Here is a 21,289-nt window from a genome sequence, read left to right on the forward strand (position 1 = left end):
GTCATACTTTTCTCAGCATGGTGATATTATATCCTTGTTTATCTGTATGTAGCTGGAAATGATAGTAAAATGAGAAAGGGTTTGAAAGCACAGATATGGTGCTAGAGTAATGAGTTGTCAGGAACATTCCCAGTTCAGATCTCTGCCATGAACTCATGGGATAACCTTCAGAAAGCTGCTTATCTCCATCTCAGCCCTCTAACTTCACTCTGGAAACAATGATACTGACCTACCTTGCCAGGTTGTTGTAAGAGATTAATGAGATAACATATGCTAAGTGCAAACAACAGATTACAAGATCAGTTAATGAAAAGCAATAAAACCATTTTTACAATGGGTCACACTTCTGGGAAAGCCTTCTTAAACAATAATATCTTCCACAAATGCCAAAACTTCAGAATGATTGGTTTTTACCTAATGCCATCAGGTAACTGATTTCAGAGGGCTGCAGATGCAACACTTGTTTTATCTTATTTTATTTTATAATGCTCCACTTTGTTGATTGTTAAGTGGTTTGTAAACCTACAAATGAAGAATAAATATTTTGTTCTGTGGTCTAGCTGCTGCTGCTGTTTATGCATTTCATTGCTCAATGTACACACAACTACCTTAGTCCTCCAGTTATCCACCTTAACTCTTGTCCCCATCCTGTGTTTTTGTAGACGGTGGCTGACTGCGTCCTCTACTATTACCTGACCAAGAAGAATGAGAACTATAAGAACCTGGTTAGAAGGAACTACCGGAGGCGTGGAAAGAACCAGGTAAGAAAGGCAGAGGTGGTCCTGTGGAGCATATGTGATGGAGATTTTGTTAATTTGTCATGCATTGACCATGTGGAAGTAAACATGGGAAGGTGTCTTGGTCCATCTAGCTCAGTACTGACCATACTGACTGACAGTGGCTCCTCAGCTTTTCAGACAAGGGAACATTCCTAGCCTTTCTTGGAGATGCCAGAGACTGAATCTGGGATGGCTTTGCTCTGAATAATAATTGTCACCAAGAGTTGCGGATGTGGCTGAATCTGACCGGATCAAGCCAGAGGCCTACCTAGTCCAGCATCCTGTTCTTACAGTGGCCAAGCATATGCCTTTGGGTATCTCAGAAGCAGAATCAGAGCACAATAGCACTCTCCCCACCTGTGATTGCCAGCAACTGATATTTTGAGGCATATTTATTATTACTATTATTTATTAAATTTCCTCCCAACAATGGAGGTAGAATTTAGCTAGTATGAATGGGGCTGTTTGTTGCTTACAATCCCATAATTGTCTTTGTGGGGAAGAAATCTGTATAGGCACAGGCTGAGTAAATCAAAACAAATTAGTATTATTACCAAGTTTGAGTCACATTATGCTGAAGTCCCCGAAGACTTAACAGTAAAATTAATACATCTAGTATATGCTGCATGGAATATACAATAAATAGAGCAAAGCAACTCTGAAAGACAAACAGTGAAATCTCCACCTCAAGTGCAAACATGATTTCCATCAAATTGAACAATCCAAATAAATAAAAGCACTGACTGACACATGAAGCCTGAGTTATTAAAAGGCTTGGGAGAAATGTTAGGTGACACCCAAAAGATGTGGAAATGGGCACCAGGTGGGCACACTCTCTTGGGGAGAGCATTTCATAAGTGGTGAGCCACCACCCAAAAGGCCCTCTCCTGCTGCGGCCTCCACCCCACGATCTTCAGTGGGCATGGGCCCTTGGAGGCAGGCCTCTTTAGATGATCTTAGGGCCTTCTATGGGGAAATGAGTGTTCCTTCAAGTACTGGGGTCCCCAGCCTTGTAAGGCTTTATGTATATTGTGCTGTGTGCAGTAAACTGTGTGAGGCTTTCTAGGTTAAAGCCAGCAACTTGAATGGGGCCTGCAACTGTATTGAAAACTGGTGTAGACGTGAACCATTCATACCATAAAATGAGTAAGTGGGTAGGAGGCAGGGAGGTCAGGGCCCACAAGCACAGTGATAGAGCACCTGCTCGGCACATGGAAGGTTCAGGGTTGGTCCTTGGCATCTCCACTCAAGGAGGTCTCTGTTAGCAGGGCTGGGTAGGACCACTGCCCGTGGCCTTGGAGAGCCTCTGCCTTTAGGAGTAGGCAGTATCGGCCTTGGAGAAGGTCCATTGTTCAGTTGGCAGGGCACCTTCTTTGCATGACCAGGGTCCCAGCTCTGAAGCATCTTCTGTTATGTGAAACATCATCTGTTAGTTGCTTTGGACATCTTGTGAAACAGCCCTGATTTTTTTGTCCAAGCTTTTCATGTGTTATGAACCTTTTAATCTTTGAATTCCTGTTTCTATATTCCTGTTATGTGCTTTTAATGATACTGTTTTATTGCTTTTATGTTATTTTTTTGTACGCTGCTTAGCAGTTTGTAAATATTCAGCAGTTCCGAAATTCTTTCAAATAAACGAAGTCAGAGTAGAGTGTTAGCCATGCTGTGGTAACCTCCACTTTAGATGTTTGGGTGGGCATGTGCAGGAGAAACTGATCTTTCAGGTAACCTGGTCCCAAGTGATGGAGGATTTTACAATGAAAATCTACCTTTAAATTGGGTTTGGAAACAGACTGGGAACCAGTGTCAAAGACAAAGCACTGGTGTGATGTGGCTAAAATGCCCAGACATGGTTAAAAATTCTGCAGTTTCTGCACCATTTTTTCAAGGAAACTCAATGCAGGTTATCTGAAGCAGGTGACCACTGGCAAAAGGGCTTTCTTGGTGGCAGCATCCTGGCGATGGCAGAGCCTCCCTAGATTGGGCTGCTTGGCACCTTTGTCATCTTTCAGCAAATAGGCAAAGACTTTTTTATCTGGGCTGACATTGCTTGAGGTGTGCATTATTTTATAACCCGAGCTATTAAGTACTTTTATTTTTCCTTAGAAGCAGCTGAGCAGTTCAACTATGCTTTGACCCAGCTCTCATTTATTTCAGTGGAGGAAAACTTTCTGGAATATCCTGCCACATGTCTGTTGGGCGGTGTGTACACGCATATGCGGCGTGGTGTGGGGCTGTGCAGTTTTGATTTCCAACCTCAATATGCTGGACTGTTTGGGGCTGGCTCTGGGCTAAGTAGGTTGTTAGCTTGCTTTTAAGAATAGCTTCCCAAAAACAGATTTGGTTGGAAAGCAATACCATGTAAGGGAGCAGAGAGACTGAACTTCATGTCACAGCACAACGTGGGGAGGCGGGGGGTGGGGAGGGGAAGGAAGACAAGAGGGGGAATTACTACAGAGATGTTTGCAAAACATTATTAAAACTGGTGGCAAAGCAGCATTGTATGAGTATCGGAAGAGGCCTGCTGAATCAGGTCTAATGGCTTAACTAATCTAGCACCCTGCTCGCACAGTGGCCAATCAGGTGTCTCTTGGATACCCTGCAAGAAAAACATTTATTATTTATTCCATAAAATTTATATACTACTTGATTTTAAAACATCTCAAAGTGGTTGCTGTTGTTCCCCAACAGCTAGTGTTCAGAGGCAGGCTGCCTTTGACTTTGGAGCAAGCATATGACCACACGGTTAGTAGCCTTATCCCCATTTAAAGAACACACACACAGCCTTATTGCAGTCCATGGACCCAAACACAGTACAACAGTAGTAAATATCAACAGTTATTAAGGTGTAAAATCGGCCTTGCTAGCCAATAAGAGGAACTTTAGCCTGTGGATACTGATTTCTGATTTTTGCTGCCTCTGAGACGATTTTGCTACAGACAATGTAATAGTATCAAACTTATCCTCAAGGAGAACCTTGACATTCCAGGTTGTTCTTTTAGTATTGGATTGATTGGATGCTGTCTAAACTACAATGCAAAAAAATGTGTTCCATACATTCAACATCCGGGGAACATCTTAGTATGGGACACTAGCCAATCTTCCCCTCAGCACTTCAGAAGGGAAAACATTTAATCTGGCTTTAGAAAACAGATGGTAGTAATGAGATACAGTCAAATTCTTAAGGTAGGGAGATAACAGAAAACCATGTAGGTATTGGATTCCTGACACAGATGGGCCACAGGTCACATGTGAGCAAGATCATAAATCACTAAAGGCAATATCCCATAACCTCTGTTTCACAGTTTTGAGGGCAGTATCATACCCAGGTGGGTAAGAAAAGATGGTGAAAGACCTATTGAAGAGGCCTTATGTGCCATGGTTTTTGACCAGGAGCTGATATACTTCTCATTTATACTCTGGTTTCTCCTCAGATTGTATAAATCTTCCACCATTTAAAGCTATCCAAGTTGTTGACTATTTCTACGTTTGTGGTAGTGAATTTTGTGTGCTGTGGAAAGAAGTACTTCCTCTTATCTGTCCCAAGTCTAATTGGTTGGGTCTTACCACTCAGCAGTGCCTTGTTTCGCATCTGTCACTGTTGTATAAGCCAGTCACCCTAAAGTAACATTTAGATGCTTTCAGTGTTGTGGGGTGGAAGGTTTTTTAACATGGCAATTTTTCCATTGCTTAATATTTCCATGGAAAAAAAATCCGTTTCCTAAGTTCATTAGTGGCAGTGAATGGATGCCATTTGCAAACACAACATTACACCAGCTTTTATTTTTGTTTACCAAATAAAGAAAAAAAAACTTTGTTTACTAAATACATGTAAAATAAGCATGCCAAATTAAATCACCTACTAGGGCATCAGAAAATTTCCTCCATGCAAACTGAATTTTTCCCGAATTCAAGTTCCTCTGTGCAAATAGCCTAGTTCAGTTCTCACAGTAGCCAGCCAGATGCTTGTGAGACACCTGCAAGAAAGACATTGGGGAGTAGTGGGGGCAGTGGGCAACAGCTTTCTCTCCTGCTTTGTTCCCCAATTTGTGTAGGGAAATTTTACAGTTAATAATTTTCTAGAAAACCCACATTACTGATTGATGGGAAAAGATGACCCCAGAGGTACAATTAACCACCCCTGCTATAAATAAAAGGTTTCCATCAGAGGCTGGAAATCTGCTGAAAACAGCATTCCCTCCGCAGATAATCTACTGGGGGCATGTGCCAGTGGTGGGAGGGGCCAGGTGTAAAGTACAGTGCTACCTCTACTTACGAATTTAATGCGTTCCGAACGCACATTTGTAAGTCGAAAAAATGTGTAAGTCGAATCCCATAGGAATGCATTGGGAGAAAAAATTCGTAAGTAGAAGCAACCCTATCTAAAAATTCGTAAGTAGAAAAAATCCTATCTAAACCGCATCCAAGATGGCGGACGGAGCTCCATTCGTAAGTAGAAACATTCGTAAGTAGAGTTATTCGTAAGTAGAGGTACCAGTGTAGTTGGGGCCAGAGGTAAAAACAGACACACCTTTTTGCCGTCACTTTTTCTGCCACCCCTTCACCTCCCTCCCACCTTGTCACACTCATGAAATCATGAATTAGAACTGTGGCTTGTCCACCCCTAGTTTAGATGGACCTGCCTATGGTATGAGGTGGGGGTATTGTAGTTCAGGATGGCATATTCTTCAGGCTATCGGGTGTTCTTCAGGGGAAATAGTGCAGCAACAAATGCTGTGATGGATAGGCGGCACCAGGCCTTTAGATTTAGGCAGGCCAGGTGTCAGCACTTGGATTTTTAAATATCACATGCCTTTTCTTGCAGAATATGTGAACAGCGCAGCAGTTAGCTGTGCCCCCCTGAGCAATTCCCATGGAAGTACTTGATGCTGCTCATTTATTTATTTGTAACATCTGTACCTAACTGTTCAGCCACCAACTCTCACACAGTGGTTTACAGGCGGTTGATTAAAACAAGACGGTCCCTGGCTTATAACCTAAAAGACACAACACAAGAAGGAAGGGGGATGGAGAGAGAAGAAGGGGGAGAAAAATCAACCTCAGGCACCAGTTCTTAAAAGTTAAAAGAACAGTTCTTAAAATGACCAGCTGGATTGGAAACAGTTCAAGGACAGGAGGAGCCTAGGGATGGAGCCGGTTTTCCTGCGATGGACCAGTCCTGCATCCTACCTCTCCCACTCATGCAGCTGGAATGGATGCTGGCAATTGAGGCAGCAGAGGGCCTAGTAAAGCTGAAGCTGACCTGCTGTGTTCCTCTGAACACCTCCCTATGCAACATGGCTTCCTGCTGCCTCTTGTATATAATATCCTTAAAAAAAAAAAGTAGGGCCCCAGATGACTCTGTGTACACTAGAAGTCACATTGTCTTCTGTACTTTGCAATGATTAGTAAGGCCCGCCAGGAGCATAATAATAATAATAGTAATAATAATAATAACAACAACAACAACAACAACAACAACAACAACAACAACAATCTCTATATAAATGTAAACTGGCCATGTCCGTTAGTATCCACTTTTCACCAAAACCGCTTGACTGATTGCGTTCAAATTTTGACACAATGCCACATGCGAATATGAGAGTGACCCCGTACCATTTTCAAAGACAGATGTCACAACCCCCAAAACCCCGTGTTTCAAAACACACCACTCAGACGAAAATGCATGCTGGGAAAAGAACCAGGTTGCAAACCAGCACCCTCTAGCGGCGACTACACTGCTTCTGCACCTATAAATCCTTCCCTCCCAACAGCAACTCGGCTCCTGTTTACATACTGTATATTCCTGCGTATAAGACTACTTTTTAACCCAGGAATTTTTTCTCAAAAGTCGGGGGTCGTCTTACATGCCGGGTCGTATTTCTTATACGGCGAGTATATCCTAAACTCTATATTTTAAATGGAAAAGTTGGGGGTCGTCTTATACACCCAGTCATCTTATACGCCGCAATATATGGTACTAAGCCGAAACCTTTACAGACTAGGCCAAATGGAGGTACTGACTTGCCTGGGTGGGGGTTGGGGGGAGGAGGGAATGGGATAGGTCAGGACATGGTGGGATGGTCACAGGGATGAGCCAGGGGTGGGGGGAGGAGGGGCGTGATATGTCATGGGTCGGGACAGGGTGGGGGGAAATCACATGGATGAGCCACAGCAATGTGTGGCCGGGCCAGCTAGTATAATATATTATTTATACCCCACCCATCTGGCTGGGTTTCCCCAGCCACTTTGGGCGGCTTCCAACAAAACATTAAAATACAATAATTCATCAAATATCAAACAAAGATTTGTGAAGAGTGCTTGAAGGAGCTGGGTATATTTGGCCTGGAAAAGAGGAGACCGAGAGGATATCTAAAGGGCTGTCACATGGAAGATGGAGCAAGCTTGTTTTCTCTTGCTCTGGAGGGTAGGACCAGAACCAGTGTCTTCAAGTTACAGTGGTGCCTCGCTTAACGAATGCCCTGCTTAACTAAATTTCCGCTTAACGGAAGGATTTTTCGAGCGGAGGTTGCCTCGCTAGACGAATTCGTTTTATGAAAAATTCATCTAGCGAATCACGGTTTCGCATAGGAATGCATTGAAATTCAATTAATGCGTTCCTATGGGCAAAAAAAAATTCAATGCATTCCTATGGGATTCGCTAGACGAATTTTTCGTTATCAGAAAAGACCCGTGGAACGAATTAAATCGTCTAGCGAGGCACCACTGTACATGAAAGGAGATTCCGACTCAACATCAGGGAAAGCTCTCTGGCGGCAAGAACTGTGGAACAGATTCTCTTAGAAGGTGGTGGACTCTCCTTCCTTGGAGGTTGTTAAGCAGAAGGTGGATGGCCATTTGTCATGGATGCTTTAATTGGGGTTCCTTCATTATAGGGGGCTGGACTAGATGCCCCTCAGAGTCCCTTCCAATTCTGCAATTCTGTGATTATGCTGGCCAAGGATCCCTCTAGGAAATCCTGCCCTGGTTGTTGTCCAGGGACATGGCGAACTGGGCAAATGGCCTAGTAGCTGTTTCTGTCATCAAAGAGGGAATTATGGGAAGCAAAAAACCCAAATAAACAACCCCTATCAGACCCATTTTGTGACTGGAGCAGATCTGTGGTGTGTTCTGATGGAAGGTTATTTTTGTCCCCGGAACAAAGCATGTACATGTGTTTGATTTTGATTAAAAGCCAGAGTTCCAGAAGTTTAAAAAAGCAAGTGTTGGTCAGTCACACAGACAAACCAACATCCATTTGTTTGTTTGTTTGTTTTTTCATTTGTGTGTTACTGGGTAACTGTCTTGAAGAATTACCGTGGCTGCCTGTGTCCTGTCCTGGCAGGGCAACAGAGACTCAGACCTTGGCACCCTCCGAGAGCCTAGGAATCAGAGAGGGAGGGAGAAATTAGGAGGCACGCATGCTGCAGGGTTGAGTTTGTTATCCTCCGATATTAATCACAGGCTGTAGCCAACACTGCAAGCTCCCGGTGACGAGGGCTGTGGTTTTATAGCTCATGACTCATCGGCTCGACTGAGAGCGACCGTGTTATTCCAGTAGATTGCAAAATCATAACAGGAATGCCGTGGCTGGTTTACGGCTCAACTATGCAAATCGCCAGGAAGCCATTTGAGTCGGAGAGCGTAAGGCACGCCGAGCTGGGATGGCCGAGCTGTGAAAAGGCACCGGGGGCACCAGGAGGAGGTGATGGGGGGCTCTCTGGGACAGCAGGGCTGGGAGCTAAGCACTTCTGTCGGGAGACGGGGTTCTCCGGGGGAAGGCAAGGCCGTCCGGTGCTCTGGACAGACTTGGCCTAGACCTTGCTGCGAGGGAGCTTTTGGCAGGAGATTTCCACAAAGGCTCGAGGAAAGTCCTCTTTGCCTCAAGAGCCAAATGGGGATGTGCTTCTCCCCTCCTCCTTGGCTGGTCCAGGGTGTCAGGCTTTTAAAAGGGGGCCCTTGCCTATTGTTGGGGAGGGGAGGGGTGTCTTTTGAGGGTCTTGTCTGTGGAAACTTCTCCCAAGTGAAGAAGCATAAAAAGACAAAGTCTTCTCTTTCCCCTCCCCAATTGTTCAGCTGCTTCCCGCCAAAACCTCGCAGCCGTGAAAGTTGGTTGGAGCAGGGTGATGAAGAGAGAGGCGGTTGGGGTTTGGGAACTGTGTTCCTCGTACGCTTGGGCCGTGCGGGAAGGAGGGTGCCAGGAACAGGTCCCGAGGAGGGAGAGGGACAGAGAAGCGTCCGTTCAGAGATTCAGTCTGGCATAGCCAAGGCAGAAAATGTTGCAACCGCCTGTGCTGTTTATATGAGCCAGCGTGCTATTCTGAAGATAAGCTATCTGCTGGGTGGTGTTTCCCTGGTGATATGTGTGTGTGTGCTTGCAATTGCGTAGATGTGGGAACTAAGTGGAGTGTGCAACTCGTTTGGCTTTTTTCTGCTTTTGTGGGGTGGGGAGAATGCTGGCAGCCTGGGCCGCTCAGGATGCAACTGGAAATTGGGACAAAGGTGAGCAGCTGTTTATAATTAATATACGGAGGCAGGGAACGGTGCCATCAGCCTCAAGGCCCGAGGGGCCGATCACTAACAGCTGACGAGGCCTGGTGCCTTTGAGCAGTGGCCTGGAAGGAGCACATTTATTTTCATAACACCACAGTATTATTTTGGAGTGTGCGGCAGGGCAGGGCGGGCCTTGGAACTGCACCTGTTGAAACTGATGGGTTTTATTTTTGTTTTGCAGGGGAGTAAGGCTACTTCTGTACAGGCACAGATAGTTCTTAACTTAGGTGGGTGTTTTTGTCCCCAATCCCAAGAGAACTTAGGAACTGTAGTTTTTCTTAGAGCGTCCGACCTGCCGACTCTCTGTCTGTAATTTGGAGAACTGTAGTCAGCAGGGTGCCTCGCTTGCGGTGGCAGGCAGAACAAGATTGTTTTTTTGGGGGGGGAATTACATGGCCTTTCACATCGGGTCTCAAGAGAATGCAAAAATAAAAACACCAGAAATGCTGCGCAAGTAAGATGCAGTTAATAATTGATTCATGTTTGCAGCAGAAATGTGCCAGAGTTGCTCTAGGACAGGGATAGGGAAGTTGTGACCATCCCAGATGTGTTTAGACTCCTGATCCCATGAATCTCAGCCAGCTAGCTCAGTGGTGTGAGATGATGGGAGTTGTAGTATATCAACTTATGGAGGGCACCAGGTTACCCCCCCCCCATTTTTTTCACACAATGTATATAAAACAAGCAGAACAATTATAACAACAGACAAACATTAAAAGCTGAAAAACAAAATTATAAACTAGGCACATAGAAGGCGTATAGTGGCACTTGGGTTAAAATAACAAAACCCAAGTTAGGGCTATCAACAGTATTGGATTATCAAGTATAGCTACAGATTTGACAGAGGTGGTGAGGGTTTTGTTGAAAATGATGGTTCTGCTGATTTATTATTAATATTCTGTTGGGAGCCGCTCAGGGTGGCTTGGGAAACTCACCCAGATGTATAAGCAAGCAAACAAATTATTATTTATTTATTTATTTATTTATTTATTTATTTATTTATTAGTGTCTGGAGGTGCCTGTCCTTGTTGGTCTCAAATTAGGCACAATATTCTACTTCAAAGCTGTATTTCAGAGTGAGTGGTACCAAGTGTCCAGGGTAAGATTTGGGGCTGTTTTCCATTGAAATTGCATAGTTGCAATTACTATTTGTGCTGCTAATATAAAATATTCTGTAAAAATCAATAGTTTCTTTAGTAATAGTCATCATTTCTGGCAAAATTCAGTTCCAAAAATCTTGCACCAGCTTACATTCCCACAAAAAATGATAATATATACCAAGTTTGTTGCAACCCCTCCAACTATTAGGTGACATAGAGGAAAACATTTTTAACATTTGCAGAGAAGTGTGATGCCCGGTGTGTAGTAATTTAAAGGAGTTTTCCCTAAGAAAAATGGAAACAGATTTTAAGATCGAGTTTCTTTTTAACTCAATCAGATGGGCAGGGTACAAATAATAAAATTATTTTTAGTGTGTAGGGCATATTTGCACAAGAATACACTTTTAACTGCAACCCGATAACAGGCCATTTGTATAGAGGCTCCATGCTGTTGGGACATTCACACAACTAGGTGCCCAGAGGGCGTTGAACCCTAATATTAATATTAATAATTAATTTATTTATACCCCACCCATCTGGCTGGGTTTCCCCAGTCACTCTGGGTGGCTTCAAAATATTAAATATTTTAATTTTATTTTAATTTTTAAATATTTAAAATTAAATACCGTATTAAAAATGCATTAAAACACCAATCATTAAGAGCTTCCCTAAACAGGGCTGCCTTCAGATGTCTTCTAAAAATCTGGTAGCTGTTTTTCTCTTTGACATCTGATGGGAGGGCGTTCCACAGGACAGGCGCCACCACCGAGAAGGCCCTCTGCCTGGTTCCCTGCAACTTGGCTTCTTGCAATGAGGGAACCGCCAGAAGACCCTCGGCGCTGGACCTCAGTGTCTGGGCAGAACGATGAGGGTGGAGACGCTCCTTCAGGTATACAGGACCGAGGCCATTTAGGGCTTTAAAGGTCAGCACTAACACTTTGAATTGTGCTCAGAAACGTACTGGGAGCCAATGTAGATCCTTCAAGACTGGTGTTATGTGGTCTCGGCGGCCGCTCCCAGTCACCAGTCTAGCTGCCGCATTCTGGATTAGTTGTAGTTTCTGGGTCACCTTCAAAGGTAGCCCCACATAGAGCGCATTGCAGTAGTCCAAGCGAGAGATAACCAGAGCATGCACCACTCTTGGGAGACAGTCTGTGGACAGGTAGGTCTCAGCCTGCGTACCAGATGGAGCTGGTAGACAGCCGCCCTGGACACAGAATTAACCTGCGCCTCCATGGACAGCTGTGAGTCCAAAATGACTCCCAGGCTGCGCACCTGGTCCTTCAGGGACACAATTACCCCATTCAGGACCAGGGAGTCCTGGCCTATGCTGATTGTGCAGACTCCAGTTCCCATCAACCCCAGTCAGTTTGGCCAGTGGTCAGGGTTGATTGTAGTCTGGAGGGCACCATGCTGGCTAACCCTTAACTAGAACGGTATTTGGGGTAATTCAGCAAGTGTCCATTTATTTATATAACCCTTTTATTTCGCAACAGCGTTTCAGTGGAACTGTCACTGTAACTATGGGCAATGGAGGCTAAGAAAGAGTGTCCTTCTTGTGGCACTTCTGGGATTCAACCACCTGCCAGATCCAAGCCTAATTAATATTTTACCTCACTGCACTGGGACATTGTGTGCCTCGATAACCTGCTAACATCCGTTTGCAGCACAATCACATGGATCAACAATAACAGAAAGCCCCACGTGTCACCGTGTGTGTGTGTGTGTGTGTGTGTGTGTGTGTGTATTGCTGTTTCTTGCCTGTAACTGAGCACTGAATTGACATCTTTGTTTTGAACACAACCTTAAAGACAAACGCTGGCATCCAGAGTTCCATTATAGAGGCTTTCCTGGAGGCTGAGTCCAGAGCTGTTTTAAAACCAGACCATCATTCTGGTTTATAGCCAGGGAATTGTGATGGCTCCCTCTGGACCACATTTGATGCAGCCAGCTAGCTGTATTTGGAGTATAGCCTCCCAGTTGCAGTATCTTTGGGGCATGGGAAGATGACTTCAGCAAGGCCTTTGACAAGGTGCCCCATGGTATTCTTGTAAGGAAGCTGGTAAAATGCGGGCTAGACAATGCTACCATTCAGTGGATTTGTAACTGGCTGACTGACCGAACCCAAAGGGTGCTCATCAATGGCTCCTCCTCATCCTGGAGAGTAGTGACTAGTGGGGTGCCACAGGGTTCTGTCTTGGGCCCAGTCTTATTCATCATCTTTATCAATGATTTGGATGATGGGCTTGATGGCATCCTGATCAAGTTTGTAGATGACACCAAATTGGGAGGGGTGGCTAATACTCCAGAGGACAGGATCACACTTCAAAATGACCTTAACAGATTAGACAACTGGGCCAAAGCAAACAAGATGAATTTTAACAGGGAGAAATGTAAAGTACTACACTTGAGCAAAAAAAATGAAAGGCACAAATACAGGATGGGTGACACCTGGCTTGAGAGCAGTACATGTGAAAAGGATCTAGGAGTCTTGGTAGACCACAAACTTGACATGAGTCAACAGTGTGATGCAGTGGCTAAAAAAGCCAATGCAATTCTGGGCTGTATCAATAGGAGTATAGCATCTAGATCAAGGGAAGTAATAGTACCACTGTATTCTGCTCTGGTCAGACCTCACCTGGAGTACTGTGTCCAGTTCTGGGCACCACAGTTCAAGAAGGATACTGACAAGCTGGAACGTGTCCAGAGGAGGGCAACCAAAATGGCCAAAGGCCTGGAAACAATGCCTTATGAGGAACAGCTTAGGGAGCTGGGCATGTTTAGCCTGGAGAAGAGAAGGTTAAGGGGTGATATGATAGCCATGTTCAAATACAGTGGTACCTTTACTTACGAATAACTCTACTTATGAATGTTTCTACTTACAAATAGAGCTCCGTCCGCCATCTTGGATGCGATTTAGATAGGATTATTTCTACTTACGAATTTTTAGATAGGGTTGCTTCTACTTACGATTTTTTTTCTCCCAATGCATTCCTATGGGATTCGACTTACAATTTTTTTCGACTTACACATGTGCGTTCGGAACTCATTAAATTTGTAAGTAGAGGTACCACTGTATATAAAAGGATGTCATATAGAGGAGGGAGAAAGGTTGTTTTCTGCTGCTCCAGAGAAGCAGACACGGAGCAATGGATTCAAACTACAAGAAAGAAGATTCCACCTAAACATTAGGAAGAACTTCCTGACAGTAAGAGCTGTTCGACAGTGGAATTTGCTGCCAAGGAGTGTGGTGGAGTCTCCTTCTTTGGAGGTCTTTAAGCAGAGGCTTGACAGCCATCTGTCAAGAATGCTTTGATGGTGTTTCCTGCTTGGCAGGGGGTTGGACTGGATGGCCCTTGTGGTCTCTTCCAACTCTATGATTCTATGTTTCTATGTTTTGATTGAACGTTTGTCAGTTTGTTGCTTGCTAAGCAGCCTCCAGGATTGCCCATTACCTAAGAATTGACCTACTGTTTGTTTGTTTGTTTGTTTGTTTGTTTATGAAAATAAACCAAAGATAAAGAGCAGAAGGAAATGCTGTCACAGCTGGTTGAAAGCAGCATAAGGTCGAACATTTTCATTGAACTTGTTCCAAAACATTACCCCAAAATGCCCATTTCTCCATAAAGCTGTTAGGCTGGTTTATATGTATTCTTTTGTAGTAATTTAGTTTCTATGGACCAATTTTTCTCAATTCACTGAGATATAGTACGACAAATTTCCCCCACCTCCATTTTTAGCTGCAACAATCTTAGCAGCTAGTTCTTGATCATTTTCCAGAATAACATATTTTGGATAACCAAGCAGAAATATTTTAGGTTCCAAGGGTATGTAATATCCTAATATATCAGAGATATTAGCCTGAATAGATTTCCAGAATATTTCTCTTTGAGAACAATCCCAGAAGATTTGCAAGTAATCTGCTTTATTTAATCCATATCTCCAACATTTCTCTGATCCTAATTTATATATTAAATTCAATTTAAGGTGCTAAATATCGCTGATAGAGGGTTTTAAAATAGTTCTCCTTTAGGTCTGCTAGAATTATATTGGAATGGAAGTTGTTCCAAATCCATTTCCATTGTTTCCTGGTTATTCCTTGATCCAAATCTCACATCCATTTTCTCATTTATGTATCTTTGTTCTGGTCTAAGTTTAACCAAAGGTCATTGAATTCTGCAAGCAGAACTACATTTTCTGCAGCAAGCTGTGAGATACCAGTACCTCTGCTGGTATGTTCGATTATGTATAACAGGGGTCAGCAACCTTTTTCAGCTGTGGGCCGGTCACCCTCAGACCATGTGGTGGGCCAGACTATATTTTGAAGAAAATAAAGAACGAATTCCTATGCCCCACAAATAACCCAGAGACGCGTTTTAAATAAAAACACACATTCTGCTCATGTAAAAACACCCGGCAGGCCCCACAAATAACCCAGAGATGCATTTTAAATAAAAGGACACATTCTACTCAAGTAAAAACATGCAGATTCCTGGACCATCCATGGGCCTGATTGAGAAGGCAATTGGGCCGCATCGATCCGGCCCATGGGCCTTAGGTTGCCTACCCCTGATGTATAATGTTCTAATGCCCTTCCATGTGGAAATCTCAGAGTAAATTAATACAATGTTTGTGGGGCATAGGGCTGGTGGTGATGAAGCTCCCTGGTGTGTTTACTACATAAAGGGGTGTTTGGTGTGCATATGTGGGTGGGGAGTGGCTTAAGAAAAATGTAAAACTGGTACAGAGTTTTGTCATCTCTGTGTAATGTGGGGATAGGCCCTACTGGCTGGACCCAGTGGGAGCTCTAGTCCAAAACATCTGGAGGGCATCTGGTTGACAAAGGCTGAAGGACTTAATCAAGCCAACTGTGGCAGAGTGTTCTTGATAACTGTTTGGTTGCCAGCAGGTGGGGAGCCCTTTTCTGAATTTTCCAGTTCTTTATCTGAGATGATTGCTGGCTCCAAGGTTCTCCCGCTGCCGATCCACCTCCTTCAGTCGTTCAAAGGGAGAGGAGTTAAAAGAGTTCAGGAAAACATTAAGCAGAAGCCTGCACTGCTTCCTTATCCATCCAGGCAGAGGATGCTGGTGTTGCTTAGTGAGACATAGGTCACATGGCTTGTTCTTTTGGGGGGGGTGAGGTGAGGGGGGCCTCTTATGCAGATGAGCTGATGGTCCTTGCATTATTGTTCCACCAGCTCTGGAAGCCCAGTAGACTATGCTCTGGGATTTCAAGGCACCATCTGGGTTGTGGTAACAGCCTAACTGGACACCCAGTCAGCTGACCAAAAGGGCCAATCCCTGTCCACCTTATAAATCCCTGGCCTCTGTGCTTGCTCTTGCAGTCTGTGGATGCTGCCTAAGAATTTGACCCTTGCCTGATTTTGACTGTGGACCTGTTTCTTCTCCTTCTGATGCTTGACTGCTGTCTTGGAACCTGTCCCTCAGCCTATATCCAGCGTTGAAATCCCCACTCAGCCATGAAGCTCATTGCATGGCCTTGGGCCAGTCTCTGCCTCTCAGCCAAACCTACTTTTACAGGCTCCCTGTGAGGATAAAATGGAAGAAATGTGGTATAGAAATATAATAAATAAAACTGAGGAAGAACCTCCGATCAGCATTACCTGTACATCATCTGCTTTAACAGAAGCATCACGTTCCCGATATTGTGAATGTCGTGGTCGTACCCTTTCATCCTCTTCTCAGAACCTGACCTTCTGAAGCCTGACGCTGACTAAGGCCTGGTGGCGCACCAAGGGCTGCCATGACCAAGCCTATAGGTGCAGCCCTGTCCTGACATAATTGGAGACAATGTAAGGACCAGCAGAGCGTAGTGGTTAGTTTTGGACTAGGCCTGGGGAGATCACAATTGAAGGCTTGTATTCAGCTAACATTTCCTCAGAGTAGACCCATTGAAATTACTGGGCCTAAGTTAATCATGGTCATTCATTTTAATGAGTCTGCTCTTGAGTGGAAGTTAGTTGAATACAACCCAAAGTTCCCACTCAGCCATGAAGCTTGCTGAAGGATCTTGGGCCAGACGTTTCCTCTCAGCCTAACCTACCGGTACCTCATATGGTTGTTGTAGGAGGTGGGAGAACCACGTATGCTTTCTTGAGCTTCATGGAGGACACAAGTGCAGTAAATAAACTGAACTCAATGGGGATTGTGCTCCCTTTGCAACCCAGATGCGTACCTTTATAAAGTTCCCAGTTTTGATCTCATTTCTGTGAGCTCCCAAGTTACTTTTTTGTTTTTGTTCTGAACTGTTTTTTTCATTCATCTTCTTTGGGTTGCCTGGACGTGAACAGGTGGTTTCTCCAAAGAACTTGTCCTTTAGTGGAGTGGTCACCAGACCTTTTCTCGCATGGAGCACTTGAAATTACTGAATGTCTTTGGGGATAATAATGTTTCTGCCTGTTGCAGCAATTGCAAAGAGGCTGTTTGATTTTTAATTGTATTTTTATTACTTTTTATTGTATTTTATTGCATTACAGTTTGCATTCCATCTAACTGAGATGGTAGTACAATAAAATACAGTGTAAGAAAGAAAAGAATCAATAAAAATACAGTAAAAATCAATATGAATGTTTCCTGCAGTTGTGCTGTGGACAAACTGAATAAAGCTCATGGACTATAGTTTGGGTGTTTTCTTTGATGTCTAGAATGAGAAAGTTCCTATACCCATTTGGGGGTGAAGCTGACAATGTTTTAGGTGGAAGTTGCTTGGATTTCCTTCCTCTTCCTCCATCTCATCCCATGAGATCAATTTACCTTCTTTCTTTCGAAACGTTGTGGATGCAACAATAAATGTTCCATTGTCATACTTCTGCAGCCATAAAATATATTTTATAGTAACGGCACTAGCAACGCCACAGTCTACTGCTGCGGTAGGTGCCCTTTGCAGTCAAAGGGTTTGAGGAGGTGCTTGATCTTCTAGCATTCTTAAAAGATGTGACTCTTTGAAGCCCAATGTGTCTCCTTAGTCACCAAAGAAGCATTTTGCAAAAGCACCGATTGAGGATTGAGGCAGCTGGAGTGCGTGTGTGATCGTGCATGTGTGTTTCTACTAGAGTTGTGCTTCCTTTTCTTTCTTTCCCTTTTTCAATAAAGGGATTTTTTGTGTAGAGTAGAGTAAACTGGTATGACAGCCACATCCTCCAGCTTTCTTGTCACCTTCCAGTGATTCACTTCCAGCTGCTCCTCCCACGCATGTCTGATTCAGCTTTTGATTTCTCTCTTTTGACAACTTTAAAGGTAAAGCAGCTGCTAAAGTCTCTTCTTGAGCTGGAGGGGAAGCAGGATGTTCTTTGTAGAACCTTCCCATTCTGTTTAATAGAGCCTGCTATGGCCTTCCCCGCAGGGTCAGCCAGGAGGTTGCTGAAATCCTAGTTCTGGTTCCTGGGCCTTCTGATCATGCTGTGAGTTCTGAAGGGGGTGGCCTTTGCTAACTGGCATCCTGAAGGTGCCATTGGACTCCCAACAGGTGCCATACCCTCAGAGTTGCCCCCAGAGGCTAGAGTTTCAGTCCCAGGAGGTAAGGTCTTTTAGCAAACCACTGATCCAAGAAAGTAGGGTTCACGCTGTAGCATAATCTCAACAAGCCAAAGCCAAGCACATGGAACCAGTCTAAGTCCAAAACATGATCCAGAGGCTGGGTCAAGCTACAGTCTAAGGCAACCTTTCTTAACCTTGGGTTCCCAGATGTTCTTGAACTTCAATTCCCTTCATCCCTGTCCACTGACCATGCTGGGTAGGGATGATGGGTGTTGTAGTCCAACAGCATCTGAGGACTCATAGTTGAAAAGGGTTAGTCTAAGGTCAATAGCACAGGTAAGGGAAAAGACAGCAATCCAGGGGAATCAGGACCCAGACACCAGAGATCTGTGTCATTTCCAACAGCTGCAGAGCTCAAGAGGGAGACCTGATATAGTGTGGCCTCTTAGACCACACACTAACCACACCTGCTGGTAGTAAATAAGTTTCAAGGATTGTGTACTCACAAGTAGATCCTTTTAATTAGAAGCCATGTCACAACTCTGTCCATGGATGCAGGCTATGCCATCTCTTTTCAGCCTGGACCTGGACCTTTTGGTGCCAGTGTTCTCAAGCACAGAGGATTGGTTCCATGGCCTCCTAACAACAGCCCTCCTACCAGTGGCCTCTTCAACAGCCCTCCTACCAGTGGGCCCCTCAAGAATATCCTAAATGTTGGTTCCAGGAGACCATGCCTTCTCCCCAAGGTCCACGACCTGTGGAGTGTCTGGTATGTCCTCAAGGAACTTAGCATTTGGGACCAGCTCAGGGCTAGGCACGACTGCAGACCCAACTAGCACAGGCAATGGAGCCTAGATACAGGCATGCTTTGCCAGCTGTGATTTTCTCTTCCAGTGGTCAAAGTAGATTTGTGCAGGGTGCGTGCTAGTTCTAGCTTTTGCAGACATTCTTCTCTTGGGTGGCCACTCCCATTAAACCCATCAGCAGCTAGAAAGTGCATCAAGGATGAGAAGAAGAAAAAGAAGAAGAGTTTGGATTTGATATCCCGCTTTATCACTACCCGAAGGAGTCTCAAAGCAGCTAACATTCTCCTCTTCCCTTCCTCCCCCACAACAAACACTCTGTGAGGTGAGTGGGGCTGAGAGACTTCAAAGAAGTGTGACTAGCCCAAGGTCACCCAGCAGCTGCATGTGGAGGAGCGGAGACGCGAACCCTGTTCCCCAGATTACGAGTCTGCTGCTCTTAACCACTACACTACACTGGATGAGAAGATTAGACTCATGTTGCTTTTGGCAGAAGGAGAGATCTCCTCCTTCCTTTCTCAGCACCTTGTGCACTCTACTCCTTTCTCCCCAACCTTCTTATTTGTGACGCCTTTCATCTTGGGGGAAGGGCTGTGGCTCAGGGTTGGGCATTTCTTCTGCATGCAGATGGTCCCAGGTTCAATCTCTGGCACCTCCAGGTAGGGCTTAGGGAAACCCCGTCTGAAATATTGGTCTACACTGGCAGCAGTTCTTCCAACACTGAAATACGTGGACCAATAGTCTTGACTCAGTATAAAGCGGCTTCCTAAGTTTCTGTGACGCAGTTTATATCTAGCATTGCCTTCTTGACCATCATTTTGGTTGGTTCAGCAGGGGAAAGTATGGGGAAATCTCCACACCCGCCTCCCTCCATTCTTGCCTTCCTCTTAACCTTGCTGCAGCACTTCTAAATGGCAAATCTTGGAAAAGAATAGACCATGTAGATGAAACACTTCCAGGAGTAACTTGCATGTTGTGTAAATTGTTGTTGCGGAATGCTTATGGGAAGAGTATTAATTGCGGGATGCGACATGGGCGTATTTGTTCTCCCCATTGTGAGTGAAAGAATCTAGCTCCTTTCGCAGAAAGTTGGCTCTTACATGGAAAGCTGGCATACCCAAAATGCAGTGCCAGATATTCCTCCCCAGCCCTTGCATTAAATACTTTCCACTGTTGCATCCTGGCCACACAGATGGTTTAACAATAGTGTGTGTGTGTGTGTGTGTGTGTGTGTGCAAGCATGTTGTTTGGAATGGCTTGGCACATCACTTATGTTTCCCAGAGTAAAAGATATATGTGTTGGCACATTAGACCTGGATTTCTACCTCGTTTAGGACGTAGGTTTATGGGAACAATTCCCACAAAGAAGTGCAGGGGGGTGCTTTAATTGTGTTTCCTGCATTGGGTCCTTTTGGGTCCCTTCCAATTCTACAATTCTATGAGTCTAAGAAGAGACATTAAGGTGGTGGGGACAGCTGATGGAAATATTCAGGGTGGAAACCTGAGTTGGAGAGGGCAAAGGGTGCACGAGGGGGAGGAGAGGCAGAAAAGCCCCATTGCGCAAACAAAACTCCTTGCACTGATGGGACGTGTTTGTTGGAGGCCGCCCAATGTTTGTGTCATCTTTATAGATGGAACAGCTGTCTGTATGGAATTGTTTTTACCCTTTCCCTGGGTTATTGTTGTAACTGTTTTGTTTGTTTTATAATTGTTTATTTTACTGTTGTAACCCAACGTGGGACCCTATGGTTTGGAGTGGGCAAGAAATCTAAATAAATAAAGGATTCTACTCTGGCTTTATTGTTTTCTTTATAATCCACCCTGAAAATATATTCTTTTATTGGCGGAAGGCATATAAATAACTTGAAAACATAAAATAAAATGATTGCCTTCTAATTGCATTCAGTCACAAAAAAAATCAGTCACAATGTGAAGGATTTGCCCGGGGGGGGGGGGGCTTTTCTTTTTCTCCTTTCCTTTTAACTCTCCCTGCCTTGGTGTGTGTCTGGCATCCCTTGATTGTCACCCAGGTGCTCATTGGTTTTGGCTTCCCTTTTCTCCATTTCTCAGCAGCAACAGCAGCAGCAACAGCAACAACAGATGCCCCGTAGCAGCCAAGACGAGAAAGATGAAAAAGAAAAGGAGAAAGACACAGAGAAGGAGGAAGAGAAGCCAGAAGCAGAAAACGACAAAGAGGAACTGACAAAGTAAGTCTGACCACGTCTCTTCCCTTCCAGCAACCAAAGAGCCAGCACGACAGCACCTGCTTACCAGCTCCCTCTTCCTGCCTCCAAGGTGCAAGGCAGAAGCGCTCCGTTCTCCAGACATTGGCCAGCAGAGTCAAGGCTCAAGGCCTAGTCCCAGATGGCACACAATATAGTGAAAATATAAAATGAAAGCATTAGGGGAAAGGCAAAGCATAGTTTTCCTAAACAAAATACTAATCTTGTTCCACATAGTCCCTGACCTACATATGAAGCTTTTTTGTAATCTGTCAGAGAATTGGTTTGTCTGCAGTGTACCAATATTGTGTACAATATGGCAGCAATATTGGCAG

At 44.5% G+C, this 21,289-nt stretch overlaps 1 protein-coding gene across 29 annotated transcripts in view; it reads left to right on the forward strand.

The window, feature by feature from the left end:
* The window catches only part of NCOR2 (nuclear receptor corepressor 2), a 361,690-nt gene that overhangs the window by 201,004 nt on the left and 139,397 nt on the right, over positions 1-21,289 (forward strand). For 23 of the 29 annotated variants that reach the window (XM_060269894.2, XM_060269902.2, XM_060269904.2 and 20 more), the window contains 2 exons: positions 663-761; positions 20,803-20,939. In XM_060269894.2, coding sequence (XP_060125877.2) covers positions 663-761; positions 20,803-20,939 — 236 coding nt within the window. Of the gene's footprint in view, positions 1-662; positions 762-8,200; positions 8,485-9,013; positions 9,282-20,802; positions 20,940-21,289 lie in introns of those variants that run through there. The other 6 variants (XM_035099475.3, XM_088659405.1, XM_060269899.2 and 3 more) reach the window with 5 other exon arrangements.

This window comes from Zootoca vivipara, chromosome 16 (assembly GCF_965207765.1).
Source record: "Zootoca vivipara chromosome 16, rZooViv2.hap1.1, whole genome shotgun sequence".
NCBI classification, from domain to species: Eukaryota; Metazoa; Chordata; class Lepidosauria; order Squamata; family Lacertidae; genus Zootoca; species Zootoca vivipara.